The 23375-nt window shown below is 46.6% G+C and overlaps 1 protein-coding gene across 7 annotated transcripts in view; it reads right to left on the reverse strand.

The window, feature by feature from the left end:
* DGCR2 (DiGeorge syndrome critical region gene 2) overlaps positions 1–23375 on the reverse strand; it is a 94697-nt gene that overhangs the window by 62063 nt on the left and 9259 nt on the right. The window contains exons 5-11 of one of the 7 annotated variants that reach the window (XM_074206434.1): positions 22598–22899; positions 22312–22447; positions 21180–21299; positions 19066–19310; positions 18512–18673; positions 17841–17930; positions 17331–17493 (exon numbers count right to left, since the gene is read on the reverse strand). In XM_074206434.1, coding sequence (XP_074062535.1) covers positions 17331–17493; positions 17841–17930; positions 18512–18514 — 256 coding nt within the window. In that variant the 5' untranslated portion in view covers positions 18515–18673; positions 19066–19310; positions 21180–21299; positions 22312–22447; positions 22598–22899. Of the gene's footprint in view, positions 1–16383; positions 16531–17330; positions 17494–17840; positions 17931–18511; positions 18674–19065; positions 19489–21179; positions 21300–22311; positions 22448–22597; positions 22900–23375 lie in introns of those variants that run through there. The other 6 variants (XM_074206435.1, XM_074206436.1, XM_074206438.1 and 3 more) reach the window with 6 other exon arrangements.

The raw sequence follows: 23375 nt of genomic DNA on the forward strand, positions 1-23375 counted from the left end.
GGCCCTTTGACATCTTTGCCCTGGACCACTGATTTTCCCCCTCCACTCCAGTCCTTCCTCCACTCCACTGCCAAAGTACAGAGCCAATTAGATTAATCCTACTTCAGTAGATACCACTAGGTACCTAATGCATTCAGGATGAGATAGGATCTCTGATTGGCAATTGTGACTCTCCTTCCTAACTTTCTAGTTTTCTTACATCTGCATACACACATGAACACCCTTTGGTTCATATCATGGGGGTCCTCATACCATGCTGCTTAAGAGTGTGGAGTTGGTTCTATAAGCAATGGGGGTCACTGAAGGGTTTTTGAGTTAATGAATGACTTGATCTGAGCTCTCCTTTGGGAAAAATTGAAGGTCTAAGACTGGTGAGGAGGTTTTCTGGAGGTGGGATCCATAAGTGATACACATTATATATTTTCAGACTTTTTTATTGATCATTTTACTTTATTTCCTTTTGTTTAAAAAAAATTGCTCTGTAAGAAGAGGTGGCTCTCCAGGAAGAAATGGGGGGAGAGATACCAAAGAAAATTATCATAATGTAAAAAAGTGAAAAGCTAACATTTAAAAAAAAATTCTATTAGCTTCTCATGCTGAACCATTTGTCAGATTCAAGGACATTGGGGGTAAGAGCTTCTTTTTCTGGGTCTTCTGCGGCTGTGGCTTCAGCACCTGCAAAAACAGTTCCAGGCTGCCAGATGAAAATGATAACAACTATGAGAATGGAAAAGGGGACACAGACTCAGTCATCTCCTCACCTGGACATGTATTGGCCAAATACACATGAATTATATGAAGAGAGCTAGAAAATACACTTTAGGGAAATAAAGATAGAAGTAAATAACTGGATAAATATTCAATACTCATGGGAAGAGTGAGTCAATGTATTGAAAATGACAATATGACCTAAATTAACTATTCAGTACCAAGCCAACTAAACTATCCCCAAAGCATTATTTTACAGAGCAAGGGGGAAAAAATAATAAAATTCATCTGGAAGAAAAAAAGGCCAAGAATTTTAAGGAAAATTTTTTAAAGCAGAAAGGAAAAAAAGGCTACCCATATCAGATCTCAAATTCAAAACAAAAGTCATCATTTAAAACAATCTGACACTGGTAAAGAAATAAAGAAGTCCACCAGTGGAATTGATTAGGTAGACAACATATAGAATCAAATGAACACAATAATAATGTTTGATAAACTCTAAAACCAACTTACTAGGGTAAGAACTCATCTTTCAACAAAAAACTGTTGGGAAAACTGGGAAAGCAATCTAGCAGAAACTGGATATAGATGAACATTTTCCACCAAATTTCAAGACAAGCTTCACACGACCAAATGACTTAGACATTAAGAATAATTAGAGGGACTCAGAAAAAAATACCTTTCAGATCTAGAAGAGTTCATGACCAAACAAAGGACAGAGAAAAATCACAGGAGATAAAATAGAAAAATTTAATTATGTGAGATTAAAAAGGAATTTTTTTACAATTAGAAGAGTAACAGGTGAAGAAGGAAAAAAAGTTTTGCACCGTTTCTTTCATTTCAAAGCCATAAGAAACCATCAAATTTACAGAAATTGCACAGATGATAGTCAAAACATCTGAACAGGCAGTTTTCTAAAGAATTCATCTAAGTCATCCATAGCCATGTGAACAGACGCTCTAAACTACCCAAGGGATTTGAGCACATCCAAGAAACTTTGAGAGTTTACAACCCACAGATCAGTTAAATGACAGAAAAGTAAAATGACAAAAATTGGGGGAACTTCAGAAAAACAGGTACCTTGAAGCACCTCTGGATAAACTGTGAATTGGTCTAGCAATTCTTGAAAACAAGTTGGCAATGTGCCCCCAAAGCTACCAACTATGCCTACCTCTTATACTACTGCTTCCTCAAAGAGGTCAAAGAAAAAGATAAATGTTCTTGACATGCACACTTTTCCTAGTGATAAAGAACCAGAAGCTACAGTGAAGACTACCAAGTGGAGAATGGTTAAACAAGTTCTGGTCCAGGAATGCTATATATAAAACACAAGTATAAGGAACAATAAAGGGGAAAATTTCTGAGAAACCTCAGAAGACTTATACACATGATGCAGCAAAGTGAGTACAGCCAGAACAACAACTTCAACAACACTGGGAAGACATACAACTTTCAAAGACTTAGAAATGCTGATCGAGGCAATGACCAACCAGAAGTCCAGAGGACGCAGGGTGAAGCATGCCACTCACCCTTCTGATCGAGTTGTGTAAAGTGAACATGAATTTATTAAGTGCCTACTGTGTGCTGGTACTGTGCTTATGAATAAGTGTTGAGCACACAAGGAAGGCCAAGAAATAAAAACAATAAAACAGTCCCTGCTCTTATGGAGTTCACAGTCTACTAGAAGAGACAACATGAAAATGCCCACGTACAAATAAGATATATACAGGGCAAATATGAGATAATCACAGAGCAAAGGAGAATAAAATGTCCCCAATTCTTCTCTTCATCAAGCTAAACATCCCTGACTCTTTCACTAGTTCACAGAGCAGGGAATCTGGCTTCCTCACCATTCTGAACATTTTCCTCCAAATTCTCCTAAAAGAAATACCCAGAACTGAACAAGATTCTAGAGAAGTGACATAACTCAGTTCAAAATACCCATCCTAAGAAAAGCTAACCGAGCAGGGAAGTGACTCAAGGAATAGAGGGCTGGGGTTTGGATCAGGAAAATGAGTTCAAATCCAGTCTCAGACACTTTCTAGCTGAGTGACCCTGGGAAAGTCACTTCACCCTGTTTGCCTCAGTTTCCTTATCAGTAAAACAAGATGGAGAATAAAATGGCAAACCTCTCCAGTATCTTTATCAAGAAAACTCCAAATTGGGTCAGAGTCTGGACTGAAATAATTGGACAGCAACAAGAACAAGTTAAGCTGGTCACTTCTAATTTCATCACCATTCAGCTAACTCAACCTTGGATATTCAGACACCTTCCCACTTCCCTCAGTCTCCTCTTTTCTCTAATTGCAGGGCTAGAGGGTAGAATACTAAATTCTTCTTCAGTCTTACTTTATAGAGGGCAGTAAGCAGAACCAATAACAGCAATCCAAGACAAGTCCAAAAGACTCATGGAAAATGTCATCCACATAAAAAACTACGGAGTCTGAAGCAGACCAAAGCAAACTACTTTCACATTTTTTTGTCTTTTTTTTCTTTCTCATGGTTTCTTCCCTTTTATTTCACAGCATGACTAATATGGAAATATGTGTAACCTGATTGTGCATGAATAATCTATATCAGATTGCTTAGTCTCAAAGAGAAAAGGGAGAAAATTTTACAAAACTTAATGTTGAAGGGGCGGCTAGGTGGCGTAGTGGATAAAGCACCGGCCTTGGAGTCAGGAGTACCTGGGTTCAAATCCGGTTTCAGACACTTATTACCTAGCTGTGTGGCCTTGGGCAAGCCACTTAACCCCGTTTGCCTTGCAAAAAAACCTAAAACAAAATACAAAAATTAATGTTGAAATAAATTCTGGTTGTTAAAAAAAATGAGAGGAAAAAAAGAAATTGGACTTCCAGCTACTTCCTTCTCCATCCGTAACTCTGCTTAGTTTCAACTGCTCAGAACAAGATACCCTTGAATGGCCCACCTCCTAATGTCCCCAGTCCTCTTCCAACTTCCTTTTGGGTCTGGTTAAGTTGTAAGTTTCTTCTGAACCCACTGATGAACACAGCATCTAGCACAAAGCAGGTACCTAAGATCTGAGGCAGTTAGGTGGCACAATGGATAAAGCACTGGCCCTGGAGTCAGGAGGATGAGAGTTCGAATCTTGATTTTTACTAGCTGTGTGAACCATGGACAAGTCATGTAACCCTGACTGCCTCCCATCCAGGGCCATCTCTAGTCATCCTGATTCATCTCTGGCCACTGGACCCAGATGGCTCTGGAGGAGAAAATGAAGCTGATGACTTAACTCTGCTCCTCCTCACTCAACTCCAATTCACATGCTTGCTATGGTGTCACCTCCCTGATGTCTTCTTTGTAAATGAAGGACAAAAAAAAGAAACCATTAGGTACTTAAGAAATGTCTACTGAATGTACTGAAATTAATTAGACCAAAGAAATCCCACTTTCCAAATTATCCTTTCTTTGTCCCCAGAAGCACTTTTAAGTCCTTCTCCTTCCATTCCTCCAACTCACTCTGCTCAGATCTGAGAGTGACACTTCTCAGCTCAACACTTCTCAAAAATTCCTTAGGCAAAAGAAAAGGAGCAGGACAGGGAAGGAGGCTGGAACTGCTTAAAAGGAAGCATTTGGTCCATAAATATTTATTAAGCATATGCTTTGCTGTCATTGTTGGAGTTCTTTCATTTTCCAAGGAAACCAATGATATCGCAGGTGAAGTCTTGACTTGTGAATGAACTGAACTGAAGAGGGGTAGAACTGCACAAAGTCATTGGCCTCATTCCCTCCTCCAGTCATCAGAGTCCAGGAAGAGAAGTAGGGGTGGGGGATGTGGATGGGTGAGGGTGCAGCCCGTAACCTTGACAGCTTCCATGTTTGCCTGCTTCAGTCACCTTCATAGCTGTTGGAACAAACTGTTCTCATCTACCCATTCACATATTTGGAGGAGACAACACTCTTAACTTGCCGATGGGTCTGAGGTCCCTCAGTTACCCTCCACCTAATTTAGCCCATCTGCTGAAACGGTTTGTGGGCCACTGTGCACTGTGCATGCTACAGTTTCTCATCTTCACAGATGAGAGCTGGGTGGCAAAGGGACATCCAAGGTGGCAGAACAGCCCTTCCCCAGAGGGCTGGACCATCCCTTGAGGAGCTCAGTCTCAAGGGTAGACAACCTGTAAACAATGTTGTACAAACAAGTTATAAAAGAATCAACTGGAGAGAATCCGCAGATGAATGCTACTAAAATCCAGATGAATTGAGAAGTTTCCTGGAGAGAATGGAATTTTAACTAGGAATTGAAGCAAAGAGGCAGAGATGAGGAGAAACAGCTCTCCAAGCATGGGGGACAGAGATGGAAAGTCTTATTTGTGGAACAGTCATAAGGTTGGTACACTACATCAGGGCTGTCCAAAAATGTGGCCTGTTGGCCACATGCAACCCACAGTATGATTTTATGTGGCCCACCTGTGGGTTTACTAAATACTAAACAAAGTCAAGCTACCACAGAGCTCTCACTAAAATGGCAAATCAAAATATGTCTATTGTTTCAATAAAATCTTTTAAAAGGTTGGACCGCCCTGCACTAGATCAAAGAGGACGTGTCAGGGAATGAGGTGTCTGGAAAGGTAGGGAGGGATCAGGTGATGAAGGGCTTTGAATGCCAAACAGAGAATTTTGTATTTGATCCTGGAGGTGATAGGGAGACACAGAATTTCATAGAATAAGGGTGTGACATGGTCAGCTCGGAGTTTTATAAAAATTATTTGATTGGGGGCAGCTAGGTGGATAAAGCACTGGCCCTGGAGTCAGGAGTACCTGAGTTCAAATCTGGCCTCAGACACTTAATAATTACCTAGATGTGTGGCCTTGGGCAAGCCACTTAACCCCATTGCCTTGCAAAAAAAAAATTATTTGATGATTGAATGGAGAAGAGACTGGAGGCAGGGAAACTGATAGTTATTGTAGTAGTTCCAGGCAAGAGGTAATGAGAGTCTGTACCAGATTGGGGCAGTATCAGAGAAGAAAAGGGAGAGTATTAGAGAGATACTGCAAAAGTAAAATTGACAGGCCTTGGCAACAGTTTGGAAAGGAAAGGGGAAGGGGAAGTGAGAGACAGTAAGGAGTCCTCAATGATTCCTAGGTTGGAAGCCTGAGAGACTGGGAGAAGGCTGTTGCCCTCCACAATAAAAGGGAAGAGTTTAGAGGGGAAGATATTGAGTTCTGTTTGGCACATATTAACTTTAAGATGCCTCCGGGATAGTCAGTCTAAAAAGTCTAATTGGAGAGCAGATGTCAGCAAAAGAGGTTAGTTTAAGATATATCTGCGAATCAGCAACATAGAGATAATTGAATTCATGGGAGCTGATGATATCACCCAGGGAAGTAGTAAAGAATAGGACAGGGCCTGGGGGGGAGGGGGGATCTGGAAGATCTAGCAAAGGAAACAGGAGTGGTCAGAGAGGTAGGAAGAGAACCAGGAGAGAGAGTGTCCCAAAAACCTAGAGAGATGAGAGTACCAAGGAGAGAGTGGTCAACAGGGTGGAGGAGGAGGAAGGAGAAAAGCCCCTTTGGATTTGATCACTTGAGAGAAGAGTTTGGGTGACATTTAGAAAAGGTTAGAAGTCAGGGTAACTGTAAGGAGAGTGAGATGAAAATGGAAGCACCTATTGATGAGGCCTTTTCGAAAAGTGAAGGCGAGGAGAAGTACAGGATGACAGTGAGGATGGAAGGATCAAGTAAGGATTTTTTGAGAGTGGGGAAAAAAGATGTAGGTCTGTTTGGAGGCTGCAGGGAAGCAGCCAGTAGACTGGGAGGGTAAAGATAAAGGGACAATCTGATGGACTGAAGACAGGATAGAATGGGATCGATTGTGTACACAGAAGTGTTTCCTTGTCAATGAAAAGGGAGACAGCTGGAGCGGCTAGGTGGCGCAGTGGATAGAGCACCAGCCTTGGAGTCAAAAGTACCTGAGTTCAAATCTGACTTCAGATTTGACCAATAATGACCTAGCTGTGTGGTCTTGGGCAAGCCACTTAACCCCACTGCCTTGCCAAAAAAAAAAAAAAAAAAAAAAAAAAAAGAAGAAGAAAAGGGAGATAGTGACAGAAGGCATCTGAAAGGCAAGATGTGGAACAGGGGAGAAAAGAAAGTTCTTTGTGAACTGCCTCAATTTTTTCCAGTACAAAGTCATCTTCAAGATACTCCCCTGAGGTGGTAAAGATAGGGAGGCCAGGGAGGTTTGAGGAGGGATGAAAAGGATTGGAAAAGACCCCCGGAGAGTAGGAAGCATAGGATTACCTAGCAGTAGTGAGGGCCCAATGGAGGTTGTATAACAATTTTGTAGTGGACTCTTGCCAGATTGGTTGCCTACTCAGCAGGATATATAAGAGCAGAGATAGAGAGGAGCAGGAGTGAGAGCCCAAAAACCAATAGAGAAGGGGAACCAGGGACTCAACAGAAGAGGACAGATTTGAACTAGTTCACCAAGAAGTCAAGATGGGAGAGAGAGGCCAGTACAGGGCTGATGCCTCACGGAGAACTGAGTCAGGGTTGGATTAATTAGCAGGCAAAGACAGGCAGGACAGTCTTGAAAGTCACATGAATTTATTATACTCCTTTCAAAAGGAATCAGTTTGAAATGGAGATTGTTTTCACAGAATATCTTTTTGCTATGGTGCTGTGGTATAGAAATGCTCTTTTGGGGGGTTTTAGGTTTAGAATAAAAACAGGGGGCAGCTAGGTGGCGTAGTGGATAAAACACCGGCCCTGGAGTCAGGAGTACCTGGGTTCAAATCTGGTCTCAGACACTTAATAATTACCTAGCTGTGTGGCCTTGGGCAAGCCACTTAATCTCCATTTGCCTTGCAAAAACCTAAAAAAACTAAAAAAAAAAAGAATAAAAATAATCACCTTCTAAGTCCTTAGTTAAGCCCAAGGGTCCCCCTCTCCTACTCTCTTTTCCCATAGTCCCTCACTCTGGCTAATGGACTATTGACCATTCCCAGTGCTTTGTTTATACAAATTCATTCCCTTCTTTCTCTTCCAACTGCTACAGATCCCAAAATCTGCCAGCAGAAGGAATGAGAACCTTTATTCAAGAGACACTAAGGGCATCCTTAACAGGTTTGAACTGAGGAGAAACAAGCAGTTCTGTCTGACAGTGTTACCTGAGCACAACTGGGAGAAGGGCTGAGGGTGCCCCTCCCTTAGAACGCTCCATCGCCATCTTCCCCAGATTTCCCCAATTGACAGCATCCTTTCTTTTCTCTGACACTGCTCTTGTGCCCTCTTCCTTTCTGTAGTGTGTGTGTGTGTGTGTGTGTGTGTGAGAGAGAGAGAGAGAGAGAGAGAGAGAGAGAGAGAGATGGGCCGCACACCTCTTCCCGGAGGACTGTGAGCTCTATGCTTCCAGAGGCAGAGTCTGAGTATCTTTACAGGGCCCTCCATCACATGACATAGCTCTTTGCCCCACATCAGTGCCAAATAAAAGACTGTTAAAATACACAAACTGGAGCTTTTCCACCAAAAATCAAAATAGAAATTGAGCATCTCCGTCTTTTCAAGTCATTCAGAAGAACAGCCAAGATTAGAACTCATGTGCTATGGCTCTCTACCGAAGTGTGTGTCTGTGATGTTACTTTCGAGGAACACCACTACTATTTTAGAAAGGGATCAGGCTCACACCTAAGCATCATCACCCAGACTTGTCTAATACATTGCCAAATGCTTTGGATGTCCAGCAACATCATACCTTGGAGAATTTACAAAACCACTATCATTCCAAGTGTCAACTTTTGCTACCCCTTGATTCTGGTACAAGAAGAGCCTGAAGATTCTCTGCTTGACCAACCACCACCAAGACAAGACTGTGTTCCTGACACTGTGAGAACCTTCTCCAAAAGAATGCAGGGGCTTTGGAAGCACCAAAAGTTTAATTTGTGCTCATGGAACCAGAGAAGCTTACAACTGGAAGCAACATGAGAGAGCAGACCCAAACTGGTCTTATCCTCAGTGAAGGCTTTAACGGGGAACAGCAGGCCTTTGAGTCATCTTCAACTGATCTTCACTTTTGCCAATGATTAAACTAGTATTTGGCTGGTCGGAACAAAGAACCACCTTCTGGGTCTTTTACAGCCAAGTATCTCCCAGGATGATCTGGAAGATGTGCCCGCACAGTGGCCCTTTGATCATAAACCAGGGAGATGGTGGCCCACCACAGGGGGCTGCCACAGTGATGGTAGGATCTTTTGGGCAGGAGCAAAGTCTCCAAGTGGATGGTCCTGTGCTGGGTGTATCAAGTCCCAAGACCCTACAGAATCTCTGAGAAGAGATCTGAGATGACTTTAAGGAGTCTAGTCTTTCCACTAGGCAAAACTAAGGATGAAGTGCCCAGATCTCAATGTGCATTGGAGCAAACATCCTTGAGAGCGAGACTAGGAGTAAAATTGGGAAAGACAGTGCCAATGGACAGTGAGTTGGGCCTGGAATTGAAGAGAGCAGGCTAGATAACTTGGGGGGTAATGCCAAGGCTCTTTTCCTAACACTCATTTTCCAAAGAAAACAAAGGCCCACCTTTTCCATGCTAAGATGTTACTGATGAATTGGTTCTTTGTGGTTTATTGTTTTCCCTGCCCAAAGGTGCAATGGCTCTCCTATTGGCATTTAGGAAGGCTGGATTTGGAAGCAAAACTAGAGTCTGAAGCAGAGCTGTCTCTCCTTGGTCAAGTCATTTCTTCTCTGGATCTGTTTCCTCATCTACCAAGTAGAGACAAATAGTATGTACACCACCCACATCACAGGATGGTTGTGAGAGTCCTAACCTACCAAATAAATATCACTTCTTAAAGGCCCAAGGACCTGGTCTCCTCCTGGGGACTCTTCAGACACCAGCAGCCCCCAGGCCCAACACACACAACACTTAATCTTTCACAATAGCCTCCAAGGCTCCAGAGCTCTCTGCTCTCTTGAGCAAAGTTCCTGAACCAAAGTGAAAGTCAAGTTCTACTGGTCACCTTACCTCTTAACAAGATCCACAGGCCAGTTGGGTGAGGCTGCACAGAGAGCATTAGGAAAAGGACAGGCCTAGGATTTCACTTGGGGACGTGCCTTTATTGACCAGTGTGTTTATATATAAAAGATGAACCCTCTGTAAAGCAAAGGGCATATGGGCTCCAAAGAGCAGAGCAGAAAAGAAGACAGATACCAGGTGTGTTCCCAGAAGTCGTCATTTCCTGCCCTGCTAACTGTCTTTCACAACAGGGGCTGAAAGATTCCTCCCTCTCCAGTGGCTGTCTGCCCACCCAAGGGATGCCCAAGGGCACCAAAATTAAAGGATTGAACAGATGTGCCAACCTTTGCTCCCAACTGGGTCCCAGATGGTTCTTCCTGAGCTTCTTCTGACCAAGAAGTGAAGAAGTCTCAGTCCCATCAGTGAGAGGCAAAGAGGAAAGAAAGGCTCTATCCCTGGAGCAAGAGACAAGTCTACCACAAAGTGTGAAATTGAGAGTACACATTTGTGGGATACTAGAATACATTACACAAAAATGTTTTTAGATTAAATTAGAAGAGCAACTAATATATATCTTAAGAATCACTGAGTTCTCCAAGGGGGCTCTCTGACTTTACACCCCCAGGGAAGAATTGAAAATTAGCTGGTCCATTCCACTGCCCCCACCAAGACCTGTACCATCTTCTGCCACTGACCAATTCAAAATGATGATCATAGGGAGAGGTAATAGTGAGCTCAGCAAAGGGTGGAAAGCCAGTACCTTCTTTCATCAAGAACCTGAAGAGAAAGCAAGGCAGGCCTCCAGCATGTTGGCTGGATTGTCTGTGACGAACTTTTAGAAGTAACAAGAGTGATATAGGACAGACAAGTCTGGACAGGTTGAGACCTAAATCCTAAGAGGGAACTCCCAGATCAATGAGATCATTGACGCATTTGAGTATGAGCTAGGCCTAAGAAGCAAGAGGGCCTGAGCGTCAGTCTTCCTTCCAACAACATGCCCTCTCCATGAGACCAGGGACAAATTACTTTACTTATAGGAACCTCCACTTTCTCAGCTCTAAGATAAGGGGAGTTCTTACATGAACTGCACAAGGGTTGTTAGAAGTAAAGTATTTTGTAAACTGAAAAGAAATATGAATTATTTGTGAAGGGTCATGATCAGTAAAAGCTCATTTTTTGGCAGGAGACTAAGTTAACACTATGATACTCAAAGCAGAATTTTGTCTCCTTTGGTTGAGTGAAACTCAATAAAACAAAGGACTGGTTTTTTGTTTTAATTATCAATGTAAAAAAAATTCTCAAAGTAGATTTGAGAAGGGATAGGATAGGCCTTCTCCTCAGACATATCTTCATCTTTCATTCAGCTACATTCATTTGGGACTTCTGTGATTTCTCCACCATGTCCCCCAATAAACTACTCCCCATCCTGCAAGAGCCAATTAGCCTTGTTACTCACACCTCATCGGAGCCCTTGGCCTTCCAACTAGAGGATGAAACCATGTATTCCATTTAAGGAGAGAGCACCTCCTCATCACTCCCCTCCTCCCTTCCCCAACAGACTCATGGAGAGTTTGGAGGGAAGGAGGGACCCTTCTTCCTCATTCCCACCTTTTCAGCTTGCTTTGATATGATCTTCCTCCCTTACAATAGAAGCTCCTCAAGGGCAGCAACTGTCTTTTTGCCTCTCTTTTGATGCCCCCAACACAGCACATATTAGGTACTTAATGTTTACTGACCAATGACTAGATGATAAAATGAATGACTCCAAAACCCTGACACAACAGGAGCCACTAGTTGGCCATTGTGGCCCACCCTCTGGGCCAGTCCCCTCAGCAAAGGGCTGCATGTTCCCTGTCATAGTCAGTTAAGCTCCTGCTCCCTAGGAAACACAAGATCTTTTCACTTCTCTACCTGAAAGGAGACTACAGGTCCCATCTTACAGGTGCCTCAGGAAGAAAGGATTAAGCTCAAACTGACAGGCTGGGTCTGAGGTCAGAACTGTGTGATAAGAGCAGATCCTTGCACATCCCTAGGAGGTGAGCTAGGACCTGCTACCCATCTCTATCCCCAAATCACAAGGCACTCTCCTGCCCCTTCTCTGAGTCACCCAATCTGGACCAAAAGTCAAGTATAGGCCAAAAACCCTGGGACACTGGGTCAATTCTAATCAGCAGCCCAGGAGATGCTGGGTAAATCACTTAGCTTCTCTGGGCCAAGGTCCCTTCCAGATTTAAATAATCACACTAAATATAGAAAGGGAACTGACACTTTACAGATGGGACTAAGATGAGACAATTTAATGAACTGTTTTAAAAGACCAAAAAGCACATCAAGAAAAATGAAGTGTCTTCCTTCTCTGGGTAGTTGACCTCATTTAAAGAGAAACCTATGTCCTAGTTAAAGGTGTGTGAAGGCGTACCTCATACCCTCTGATGATGATGAAAACAAAAGCCCCCCAAGCAGTCAGCAAGGCAAAAGCTAATGAAGTCACTCAAATGTGAGCAGGTCTGGATGAAAAGGTCACATGATTACATTTCTGATAACTCATCTTACCATTAAAAGCAATATTATTGAGAAAGACAGAAAATCGTTTTGGTCACTAAAGACGTGACCCAAGTTTAATAATAAAAAGTAAACATTTTAAGGTTTGCAAGCCAATTTGGAGGCATTCCATTTGATTCTAACACCCCAGTGAGCTAAATTATTCTCCTCAAATGAAAGCATAATAACAAAGAACTCAGCATCAGACCCAGACCACTATAAGCACCAAGGAGCGTCAGCCATTATTAGTGACCCTTATTTTACAGATGAGGCCACTGAGGATTAAAGGAGCACTGACTTGCCCTTCAGAGGTAACTAAGGAACAGCCAGAGCAGGATTCCCCTACAGACCTGAGCCTATCTACAAAGATCTCAGCCCTTTTATCAACTATACTATTGCTTATGATCATCCTCAAAATAATACTGATCTTAGAACAGAAATTTCAGAGGAAAGAAAACCTCCAATCACTCTCCAAAATGAACCCACTCTTCAAGACGTAGTTCATGTTCCATCACCTCAGTCTGCCCTAAGAAACCCAATCACCATGATTCTTCATTCAATTTAATTCTAACATTTTTTATGTTCTGTCCAATGTACCAGGTTTGGCCCAGACTCAGGGAACATGTTGGCTAGTTTTCTTCTACGTTACCCAGAATATTGAGCTAGCCAGAGTATGGAGAGGGAAGGATGGAAAGGGATGTATCAGAAAATCAAAGTGGTGTAAAAACATAATCAATAATTTTATCAATAATTAACAAGTTGAAAAGTCATCTAATTCATGTCCTCAAGGAACTTACGTTCTAGTTGCCAATGGGCAAACCAGATGCCCAAGATGAATATCAGTTATGTTGGGGTGACAGCCCAGCTAACATCAAGTTGGAATGGAATGCACAGTACACCAAGGGGGTCAATAAGGACACTTCTGGAAAGGCATTTTGGGACCAGGTCAATGCCAAGCTTCACCTCACCCATCAGCTCAGCAAACGGCAAGCATCCAAGGGGCATGTCCACAGAGACGGACTGGGAAGCCAGTTGGAATTATACTAGAAAAATCTTTCAACTGTACAAACTGGGCAGCTGGTCCCAAGGAAGTCAAAGTCAGAGGGAAATGCTTCAAATACACAAATTGAACTAGAGCAGTCTTCTCTGAGTACTATTGATTTCATTGGTTGGTTGCTGTCCTTGGTAGTTGAAGAGGACCAAAATGACATCACTCTATCTGGTCCCTGACTCTGGGCCATAACTGCACTATTAGAAATAACATTAGAAATAACAGATATGAGGCAGCTAGGTGGTGCAGTGGATAGAGCACCAGCCCTGGAGTCAGGAGGACCTGAGTTCAAATCCAGCCTCAGACAATAATTACCCAGCTGTGAGGCCTTGGGCAAGCCATTTAACCCCATTGCCTTGCAAAAAAAAAAAAATAGATATGAAGAATCCAAGGAAACTTGGGAATGGGGGAGGAAATTTAGGGCAACAATTAACCTGGGGACCACCATAATATGAAAGAAAACAACCCTGGAAAGAAATCGACATTCTGATCACTGTAGTGAGCAAGGATTAACAGCAATGGACAGATGGGGAGGCACCCCTCCCATCTCTTGGTGGGGAAGAAGGAGACTACAGGTGCCAAATGGGGCATCCCTCTTCAAGCAGGACCAATGTGCTGATTCTGTTCGGCTCTCTCTGTGTTGTGAGGGACTGTCTACAGTCACTGGGAAGTGACAGTCACATTTTATTTTGTTTCTAAAAAAGCCTCAATAGATCATTTATTTGTTGATTTAATTTCTTTTTAATGAATTTAAGGAACTTTCCTTGGAGGCCCTGCTTGAAACAGAGACAAAGAATACCTCTCTCTGTATATGGGGAAGTGGTGCATAAAACAGAGAGCAAGAAGAAGGAGTCTGATGGAAGATCATGGCTTGTGCCCAGACAAGTGATAAAAAGGGCCTTTACTAGGGTTGGTTTGGTACTTCTAGGTACCAGGTCCTTTTCTCCTGACAGACAGCTTTAACTAAAGGCCTTTTAATAGCCCCTTTAATTGAAAGTTTATGATCTGCCACCACCTTAATACCTATGGAAAACCACAAACATCTCAAGAACCTTGTCCCAAAAGAATACAGATTCCCTCATCCTTGTTGTAATATCATTTTCTAGTAAGCTGCATAAATAATAAAGCACTGAGCATTCTGAGTCAGATATAATTTGCCACCCATATCATAACTGCAGGCTTTGTATATAAACCTTTTCTTGAATTTTAAAGTTTGGGTCATCTGGGGTAAGGCAAAAACCACTAATTTAAATGGATGAATGACCCCCCACAGACAGAACTTCTCCAGCTGGAAGAGTTCACAGTCCCCTTCCCCAAAGACCCAACATCCCCCCCACCCTCCCAGCCTGAACCATAAGCACTAAGGAGATGTGACGAAATCTGGCCTGTGACTAATGTCAGAAACCGAGTCCTGCTATTATCACACAGTTGGCATTCCTATCATAAGACACCAGCCCAGAACCTGACCTTGGGAGGCAGGAGGCAGGAGCCCAAAGTACAACTAAGAGTTGTGAGTGAGAGCAGTAATTTATCAAACAGCATGCTGTACTAGTATCAATGCCCAGTGACAGAAGTCATTTATAAAAACGTAGAGAGAGAAAACTCCAGAAACCAAACACATTTCCTAAAGTCCGCAGCCCAGGTCAACAGAGTCAGTCAGTGTCTATTTAGATCGAGTGACCTGGAGAAGTGCGATGGGGCACCTCCCAGTCCTTCCCCCTCCACTCCAGGCTTCCAGTTAAGTGCAAGTGACTGGACAGATGCCCAGCTGTTTCTAGTCCAAGGCAGAAAAGTCAATGGCATGCCAGAGGATCCAAAGTGTGAGCATGCGTACCAAGGGGCTCTATAAAGGCACCATGACAGGTTAAACCCTATTTCTCCCTTCCGGCAGATAGGAGTAGCCACCTGGGCACCTGACCATCTCATGAAGTGGATGGCAAAGCCCAGAGACCCAGGAACGGCTCGCGGAGCAGGGCTTGCAATCTCTGAAGCCACATCCCTAACTCACTGCTCCTAATTCAACTTCAGTACCTCTTTTTCCCCCTTCTCCAAACTCAGTTTCCCTGGAAATGCTGCCCCGAACCCCAGCTCCCAGCTGGGACCCTGTGTCTGGTCCCTGATTCTCAGTCCCCCATTCCCAGGCCTCCTGGTCGGGTCCTCCCTCTCCCGGCTGAAGGGGCTCCTGGGAGGAGTTGGGGGTCAGAAGGGACCTCCCATGGCCCATCCCCCCAGCTCACAGCTTCCCCATCCTCTTCTCAGACCCTTGCTCTACTCATTTGGGGCTCATGTGGGGACAAGCCTCCCTCCTTTTGGGGGCACGGAGATGGCCAGGCCGGACCCCCCAGCCGTGCCAGAGGCCAGACTTGAGAAAGTTGATCTTCGGGGGGGGGGGGCCCCCGCAAGGACTTCCCTCCGGAGGGGCTCTGGGCCGCTCGGGCAGGTGAACAAGCCCCGGAGACCAGCCAGCCAGGGTGCCCGGCGTGCCAGGGGCCCGGACCCTCGGGTCTTGGGGGGGGGTCCCCCCGGACAGATGATCCGCAGATACCTAGAGAAGAGGGGTGGGAGAGGGCAGGCAGAAGGAGGAAGAGCAGGAGCGGAGGCAGCCCCCGGGGTGGGGGGGGGTTGCTGGGGGGTGCCAGGGCCGCGCGCGGGGCATCGGGCAGCATGGGGCGCCTGCCGCGTCCCTGGTGGGAGGGCACAGGAGGGGCACAGCGCCGCGGGGGAGGGGCACAGCGCCCGGGGGAGGGGCACAGCGCCCGGGGGAGGGGCACAGCGCCCGGGGGAGGGGCACAGCGCCGCGGGCAGGGGCACAGCGCCCGGGGGAGGGGCACAGCGCCCGGGGGAGGGGCACAGCGCCCGGGGGAGGGGCACAGCGCCCGGGGGAGGGGCCTAGCGCCGCGGGCAGGGGCACAGCGCCCGGGGGAGGGGCACAGCGCCCGGGGGAGGGGCCCAGCGCCGCGGGCAGAGCCTCTGCCTCTCGGCGCCCCTCCCGGCCCCGCCCCGGCCCCGCCCCGGCCCCGCCCCGGCCCGCCCCTCCTGCAGGCTCCGGCCCCGCCCCCCGGCCCGGCCCGCCCGGGCCCCGGGCCCCGGGCCTCGGGGCCGCGCTCACCGGGGCGCAGCGGCTCGGTGCCGGTGAGCACCAGCAGGAAGAGGAGCACGAAGGCGCCGCTGTCCGCCTGGGGCACCATTTATCCTCCGGTCATCCTCCGCGGGCGGCGCGGGCCACGGCGGCCCCCGGGGCGCTCCGCTCTGCTCGGGCCGGGCCGGGGCCGGGGCGCTGCGGCCGGGGGGGCGGCCGCTCCCGCTCTGGCGCCTCCCGGGCCGGGGCCCGCGCTCCGTCGCCCGGAGGCCGCACGCCCGCACGCGGGGCCGGAGCTCAGGCTCGGGCTCGGGCGCCGCACAAGATGGCGGCCATCCCGCTCCGCTCACAACAAGCCGCCTCCCGGCCCCGCCCCCGCCGCCGGCCAATCGGCGGGCGCGGCGGCGGAGGGGGCGGGGCCCCGGCGGCCCCTCCGCGGGCGGGGGGCGGGCGTCCGGGCCGGGCCGGGCCGGCGGGGGAGGCCGGGGGACACCGCGGGCGGGCCGCCGGGCCCCCGCGCTCGGCTGTCCGGGACGGCCGGCGGCCCCCGGGGCCCCGCGGGCTTCCCGGCGCCCGGCAGCGGCGGCGGCCTCCCGGGGCGGCCGCGGGCCGAGCGAGCGCGGGCGGGAGCGGGAACCCCCCCCCCGGAGTGGTGCGGCCCGGCCCCGCCCACGGGGGCGGGGGAGGGGCGGGGCCGGCGGAGGGGGCGGGGGCCGCGGCGAGCTGTCAGCCCGGCCAGATGGATGGACCTAACGGGCCGCCCCGCCCGGCCCGGCCCGGCCGAGCCCAGGACCCGGGGCCTCACGGGGCCCCTTCCTCTCCCTGAGGGGCCCAGAGGGGCCGAGGCAGCGCCCAGGCCCCCCACTCCCGGGCCCTCCCACCGGCGGCCGGCCGGACAGACTGGATGTAAAAGCCCGTCTGTGCCAGGCTCTGTGCCAGGCTCTGTGCCAGCCTCTGCGCCGGATCATCAGACTCACTCTGCTCTCCAGGACGGGAGTGATGGCTCCACTTGTCTTTGGAAGTTCTCGAAGCTTCCCGATGCTTCCTCGTGCCCTGGAGCTCTTGACAACAGGCTGGAGACTTGTGCAGCCTCTTGCAATAAGAGCCCAAACCTGCAGGGCTGAGACTCTCACCCACCATCTGCCGAACACAAAGGGTTGCCCAGCCTTTCAAACTGCCCTGGGGTTGGATCAGAAAGCTTTCCAGCCAATCGACAGGCGTTTGTTAATCACCTCCTAGGTGCTCGGGATATCTAGAACAGGCTAATCCATAGACACACTCCATGGCTCTCTGGGCGGTCTCTCTGGCTGCCCCCCCATGCTTGGCACACGCTCCCTCTCCTCTCCCTCCCCAGCTTCCTTTCATTCCCAACTAAAATCCCCCTTCCTCGGGAAGCTTTCCCCAGGCCTCTTCGCCTCAGTGCCCTGTTAATCATTTCCTATTTCCCCAATCCGGATAACTGTTCACATGCACTGCTTGTGTCAGACCTGTGGCAGAGGCCTCTGAGCTCCTGTTGGCCCGATCAGCTGGCTGGACACACTGCACCTTGACCCCAAGGTAGTGATGTCATACCGGTCCTCTTGAAGAACAAAAGAAAACAGGAGCAGCTAGGTGGCACAGTGGACAGCACCGGCCCTGGAGTCGGGAGGACTCAGTTCAAATCCAGCCTCAGGCACTTAATAATTGCCCAGCTGTGTGACCATGGGCAAGTCACTTAAACATATTGCCTTAAATAAAAATTTTTAAATAAAACAAAACCAACCAACCATTTCTCCCACCTATAACTTGCTTCCTAGATATCTATTGGTTCATTATCTCCTTCCCTCCATTAGATTATAAGCTCTTTGAGGGCCGGGACTATTTGGGGGCCTCTTTTTGTATCCCCCCCCCCAGTGCTTAGCATAGATACTTAAACATGTTTATTGAATGAATAAATAAGCCACTTGCCCTATGCTAGGCCCTGGGATATAAGAAGTCAAGTAGACCCTGCCTTCAAGGAGCTTACATCCTAGAGTGAAGCCCACAACTTCCTGTGGCAAGCATCCCAACATCTCCCTCTAATCTGTCTCCACAACTTCCATCAAGGCTTCCCATTTATGCAGACAGAAGGTGCTCCCTAAGCCAGCAGTTCTGCATCACTTAAGGCTGACAAACTCACCATCTCAACTCATTCAATCCTCATAAGCCCAAGATGTGGCATCACCATTACTGCCATTCTGCAGAGGGGGAAACTGAGACCGAGCTTCCCCAGGGTGGCACGGCTTGTGTGTGGCTGGATGCCAACTCTTCCTGTTCACTCTTCATCTGGTCAACGACATTCCTAGAACATAGCGTCCAGAGATAGGGATCTTATCACCTTTGTCTCTGCATCCCCAGTGTTCAGTTCAGTGTCTAGCACACGATAGGTTGCTTAATCAATGCTTATTGAATGTAGGGTGACCAAGGCTGATCAGAACACAGTGGCAAAATGATCACCTCCCTGTTCTAAACCAGAATGGCAGGGTGACCACCTCCTCAGTCTATCAGAGTGGCAGGATGATCATGGCCTACTAATACACTCCCTCTCTAGGAAACAAATTCAGAGTAGAAGTTGGAGTTTTTATTTCTTTATCTGACTCAGACTTCCATATATTGCTGTCTACACACACCTCCCCCATCCTGCATTTTAGACGTTGACTTTTTGAACCCAAACATACGATTTTGCCATTATACCTATTTTTTCCTGCTTATCCTAGACAGCTCTTCTTTTCCTTCCAGCCTGCAGGGGTCTTTTGGGATGCTACCTCTTATCTAATGTGGCAGTTATTCCCAAGCTAGATAGACCAACAGCCAGTTAAGTGGCTCTCTGAGGTTCAACAGGTGGAACATGATAACATCTTCATACAAAGTCAAGGAGTGACTTTGTGTGTCCGTCGAGAGGAAATCATGGTTCCTTCAGTCACTCATGTGAGAGCTTCCTGAGAAGAAATATGGTGGCAACATTGAGTAATGATTTAGTCCAATATCCAGTGGGAGCTCACCAATGAGAGGAATCCTGGAGGGAATCCTTTGATAAAGCAAGGTCAGTGTTCAGTTAATAACAAGGCTTACATCAAAAGAAATGTAGTAAATTGGGAAACAATTTTTACAACTAATGTTTCTGACAAAGGACTCATCTCTAAAATATACAGAGGGGGTGGCTAGGTGGCACAGTGGATAAAGCACCGGCCCTGGAGTCAGGAATACCTGGGTTCAAATCCAGTCTCAGACACTTAATAATTACCTAGCTGTGTGGCCTTGGGCAAGCCACTTAACCCCATTTGCCTTGCAAAAAAATAAAAAAATAAAAAATAAAATATATACAGAGAACTGAGTCAAATTTATAAAAAAAAGCCATTCCCCATATGCAAAGACAATTTACAGATGAGAAAATCAAAGCAATCCATAATCATATGAAAAATTGCTTTAAATCACTAATTATTAGAGAAATGCAAATTAAGACATCTCTCTCAGACTAGTCAATATGACCAGAAAAGACAATGATAAACTTTGGCAGGGAAGTGAGAAATCTGGGACACTAATACATTGTTGGGAGCTGCGAACTCATCCAACCTTTCTGGAGAGCAATTTGGAATTTTGCCCAAAAGGCAATAAAAATATGCATACCCTTTGATCCAGCAATATCACTACTGGGTCTATACCCTTAAGAGATGATGAAAAAGGGTAAAAACATCACTTGTACAAAAATATTTATTGCAGCCCTGTTTGTGGTGGCAAAGAATTGGAAATTAAGTAAATGTCCTTCAATTGGGGAACGGCTTAGCAAACTGTGGTCTATGTATGTCATGGAACACTATTGTTCTATTAGAAGCCAGGAGGGATGGGAATTCAGGGAAGCCTGGAGGGATTTGCATGAACTGATGCTGAGCGAGATGAGCAGAACCAGAAGAACACTGTCCACCCTAACAGTAACATAGGGGTGATGATCAACCTTCATGGACTTGATCATACCAACAGGGCAACCATCAGGCACAATTTTGACATATCTGTGATGGAGAATACCATCTGTTTCCTGAGAAAGAATTGTGGAGTTTGAAAAAAAGCCAAGGACTATTATCTTTAATTAAAAAAAAAGTTGTCTTATTATATAATTCTGCTATATCTCATACTATATGTTTCTTCCTTAAGGATATGATTTCTCTCTCATCACATTCAACTTAGATCAATCCATACTATGGGAATGATATAAAGACTAGCAAACTGCCTTCTGCTGGGGGGTTGGGGGTGGGGGGAAGGAAGCAAAATTGGTGGGGGGGGGATTGTAAAACTCAAAATGAGTAAAACTTTTCTAAAATTAAAAAAAAAACTTGGCTTATGAGTTTAACCTCCCACAGCATCCCACATAGTTGAAAACAAGACTAGGGGGGCAGCTAGGTGGCATAGTGGATAAAGCACCAGCCCTGGAGTCAGGAGTACCTGGGTTCAAATCCGGTCTCAGACACTTAATAATTCCCTAGCTGTGTGGCCTTGGTCAAGCCACTTAACCTCATTTGCCTTGCAAAAAAAAAAAGAAAACAAGACTAGGCAGGGAGCAGGACCCATTTATATGGAGCTCCAGGTGTTTGGGATTCAAGGGGTACTTTGAAAAACATAGGCCTCCCAGGGTCTAGTTTGCTCCTTGCTGAGAACCAGAATTTCTTGCTCTTGGAAGGGGTCCCCAGGTACCTCAGAAAGCTCTAAGTAATAAGAACAAGAGCAACACAGGGAAGAGAAACCTAGAACCTGGGTCCCAGGAAGTCAATAACTTAACTATATGAAACTGGTCATGTTCCATGACTTTTCTGCACCTCAAGGTCTTCCTCTGCCCATGGAAGGGTAATCCATCCATTCCCCAGTTGCATCATAGGACCACTGAACAGCTTCAAGAGATACAGGCCTGAACATTCTCCTGGAATGTGCACCAATCACTACTTGGAAAAGAGCCATGATGGAAACAGGATTAAACTAATTTTGAGATCAGAACCAGGGGCAAAGAAACTTCTGAAAGGCAGACTATCTGTGAACATAGTGAATTCCCTGTCATCAGAGGTCTCCAAGCAGAGGTTAGATGGCCCCTTGTCAGCACAATCAGATTCCATCTGAGTTCCCTGCCAATTCTAAAATGCTTCCCTTCTCTAGTCCAAGTCTCTAGTTCTGACAAGAAAGTAAGATCAGAAAGAAGTTACCCTAGGGAACACGGAATATTACAAAGAGCCAGGATTTAAACCCACATCTTTCAAATCCAATGCTCTTTCTGCTATACTATGTTACTCTAGAATCTTGTGTCAGCAAACAAAACCTACAGAACACAAGAGGAGGTGAACAAGTGCAAGAAGGGTGATCTTCAAAGACTTAGACTGCCCTGGAATGGCAAGTGAACAGTTATCAAGATTTAGGGATAATCAATATCCAGAGGGAATTATAAATGCCTCCACCCCATCAGGAGGACCCCACCCCTGCCCCTGGTGGAAAATATGTGGAGAGACGGGACAGGATGGATTGTGATACACACATTATAGGAGGCAACTCCTGAGTCAAGGAGATTGTCCACCCATCTGAGTATGTAATACAAGCAAAGCATAGAAAGGAGAGACCCAAGGGTTCCAACAGTGTCCATGCCCATTATGGAGGGTTTCCATCATGGTAGCCAAGTTGAGGAAAGATCCCTTCCCTCAGGATACTCCTGACTGCAGGTAACAATATGCAGCCTCCATCAAGTACTGAATATTGAAGAACCTGACATGAGATGCATGACCACTCACATACCCCAAGAAAAAATAGGCCTGTTGCCTAAAATGTAGCCAGAAACTGGACAGACAAGCTTTGGGCTTGTCTTTTAGCATCTACATCTTGGTCAAATCCAGATAATGTAGCATAAGTCAAAATGGAAAAGATCAGTTGGTTCTGCCTTGGGGAGGTAACAAAAACTTTTCTGCTAACCCTACAGACTTTTTTATCGGTCTTCTTTGGTGAGGCTGCACAGTGTCTGGAATCTGGAACCACTGTGGTCACTGAGGATCCTTCCTGCCAAGGTAGGCAACAGGGAGGCCCTTGATTTAAGTGGCTGTGAGGAGGCCTGCAACACAATTGTCAGATCAGAAAGACAAACTTGGCATTTGATCAGTGGCAGCACAAACATCTCAAGGTCTGGTGTGCTTCCCACTACATGCCCCCACCCTCACCCCAAACCCTTAGTTCCCAAAGGTCCCAATTAAGCCTGTCCCACCCTTTGTCTCTGACATGTTGCCCTTCGTAGGGCTGGCAGACTGATGTGATGCCCATGTGTCTTTCCAAGGGTCCTGGACTTGGTAGCTATCTCTCCTTGAAGACTGGGGAAACCAGAGATGAGAGGGAGAGAGTCTCAGTAATGTCAGTGAATAGATTTCCTTTTCGGCTTCTCACAGTTGTCTTAGATCTTCAGGGCTACAAAGCCCTTTCTTTAGTGGATATCTGGGCTCATGATCCCGGCTCTGTCATGGCCTGCCTGTGTGACTGTTTCCTCATCTAGAAAATGATGATCTCTGAGCCCTGTCCAGGAACAAGTCCACAAATCACTAAACAGGAAGCAGATACATCATGGTTCCCATTTTATGGATAAGCAAAATGAGGATCAGACAAAGCAACCATGACCCAGAAATCATAAATGGCAAGTAGAGGATTGGAACCCAGAGCCAGGGCTGTTGATGCACAATTGAAGGCTTTCTCCATACCCTGTGTGGTAGTGGAGGAGCCAACATTAGGCTGACCACCTCCTGCTAGCTTCCCATCTGAACTCTCAGGAGAGAGATGTCCATAGAGGCCCAGGGGCAAGCCTAGCCCTTGGGCTCTCAACTCAGAGCTCTTTCCACCACCTCAAATGGACCTGACTGTAGGCCCTAGGGGCAGGTGCCAATTAACAGCTTTTTCTACAGTTCTAGGAGAATGTTCATTTCCTCCTGCAGGTGCAGGGAAACCATGGGTAAAAAAGCGTTTGCCCACAGAGATAAGGCCAAAGGTGTCAAAAA

This window comes from Macrotis lagotis, chromosome X, assembly GCF_037893015.1.
Source record: "Macrotis lagotis isolate mMagLag1 chromosome X, bilby.v1.9.chrom.fasta, whole genome shotgun sequence".
NCBI classification, from domain to species: domain Eukaryota; kingdom Metazoa; phylum Chordata; class Mammalia; order Peramelemorphia; family Peramelidae; genus Macrotis; species Macrotis lagotis.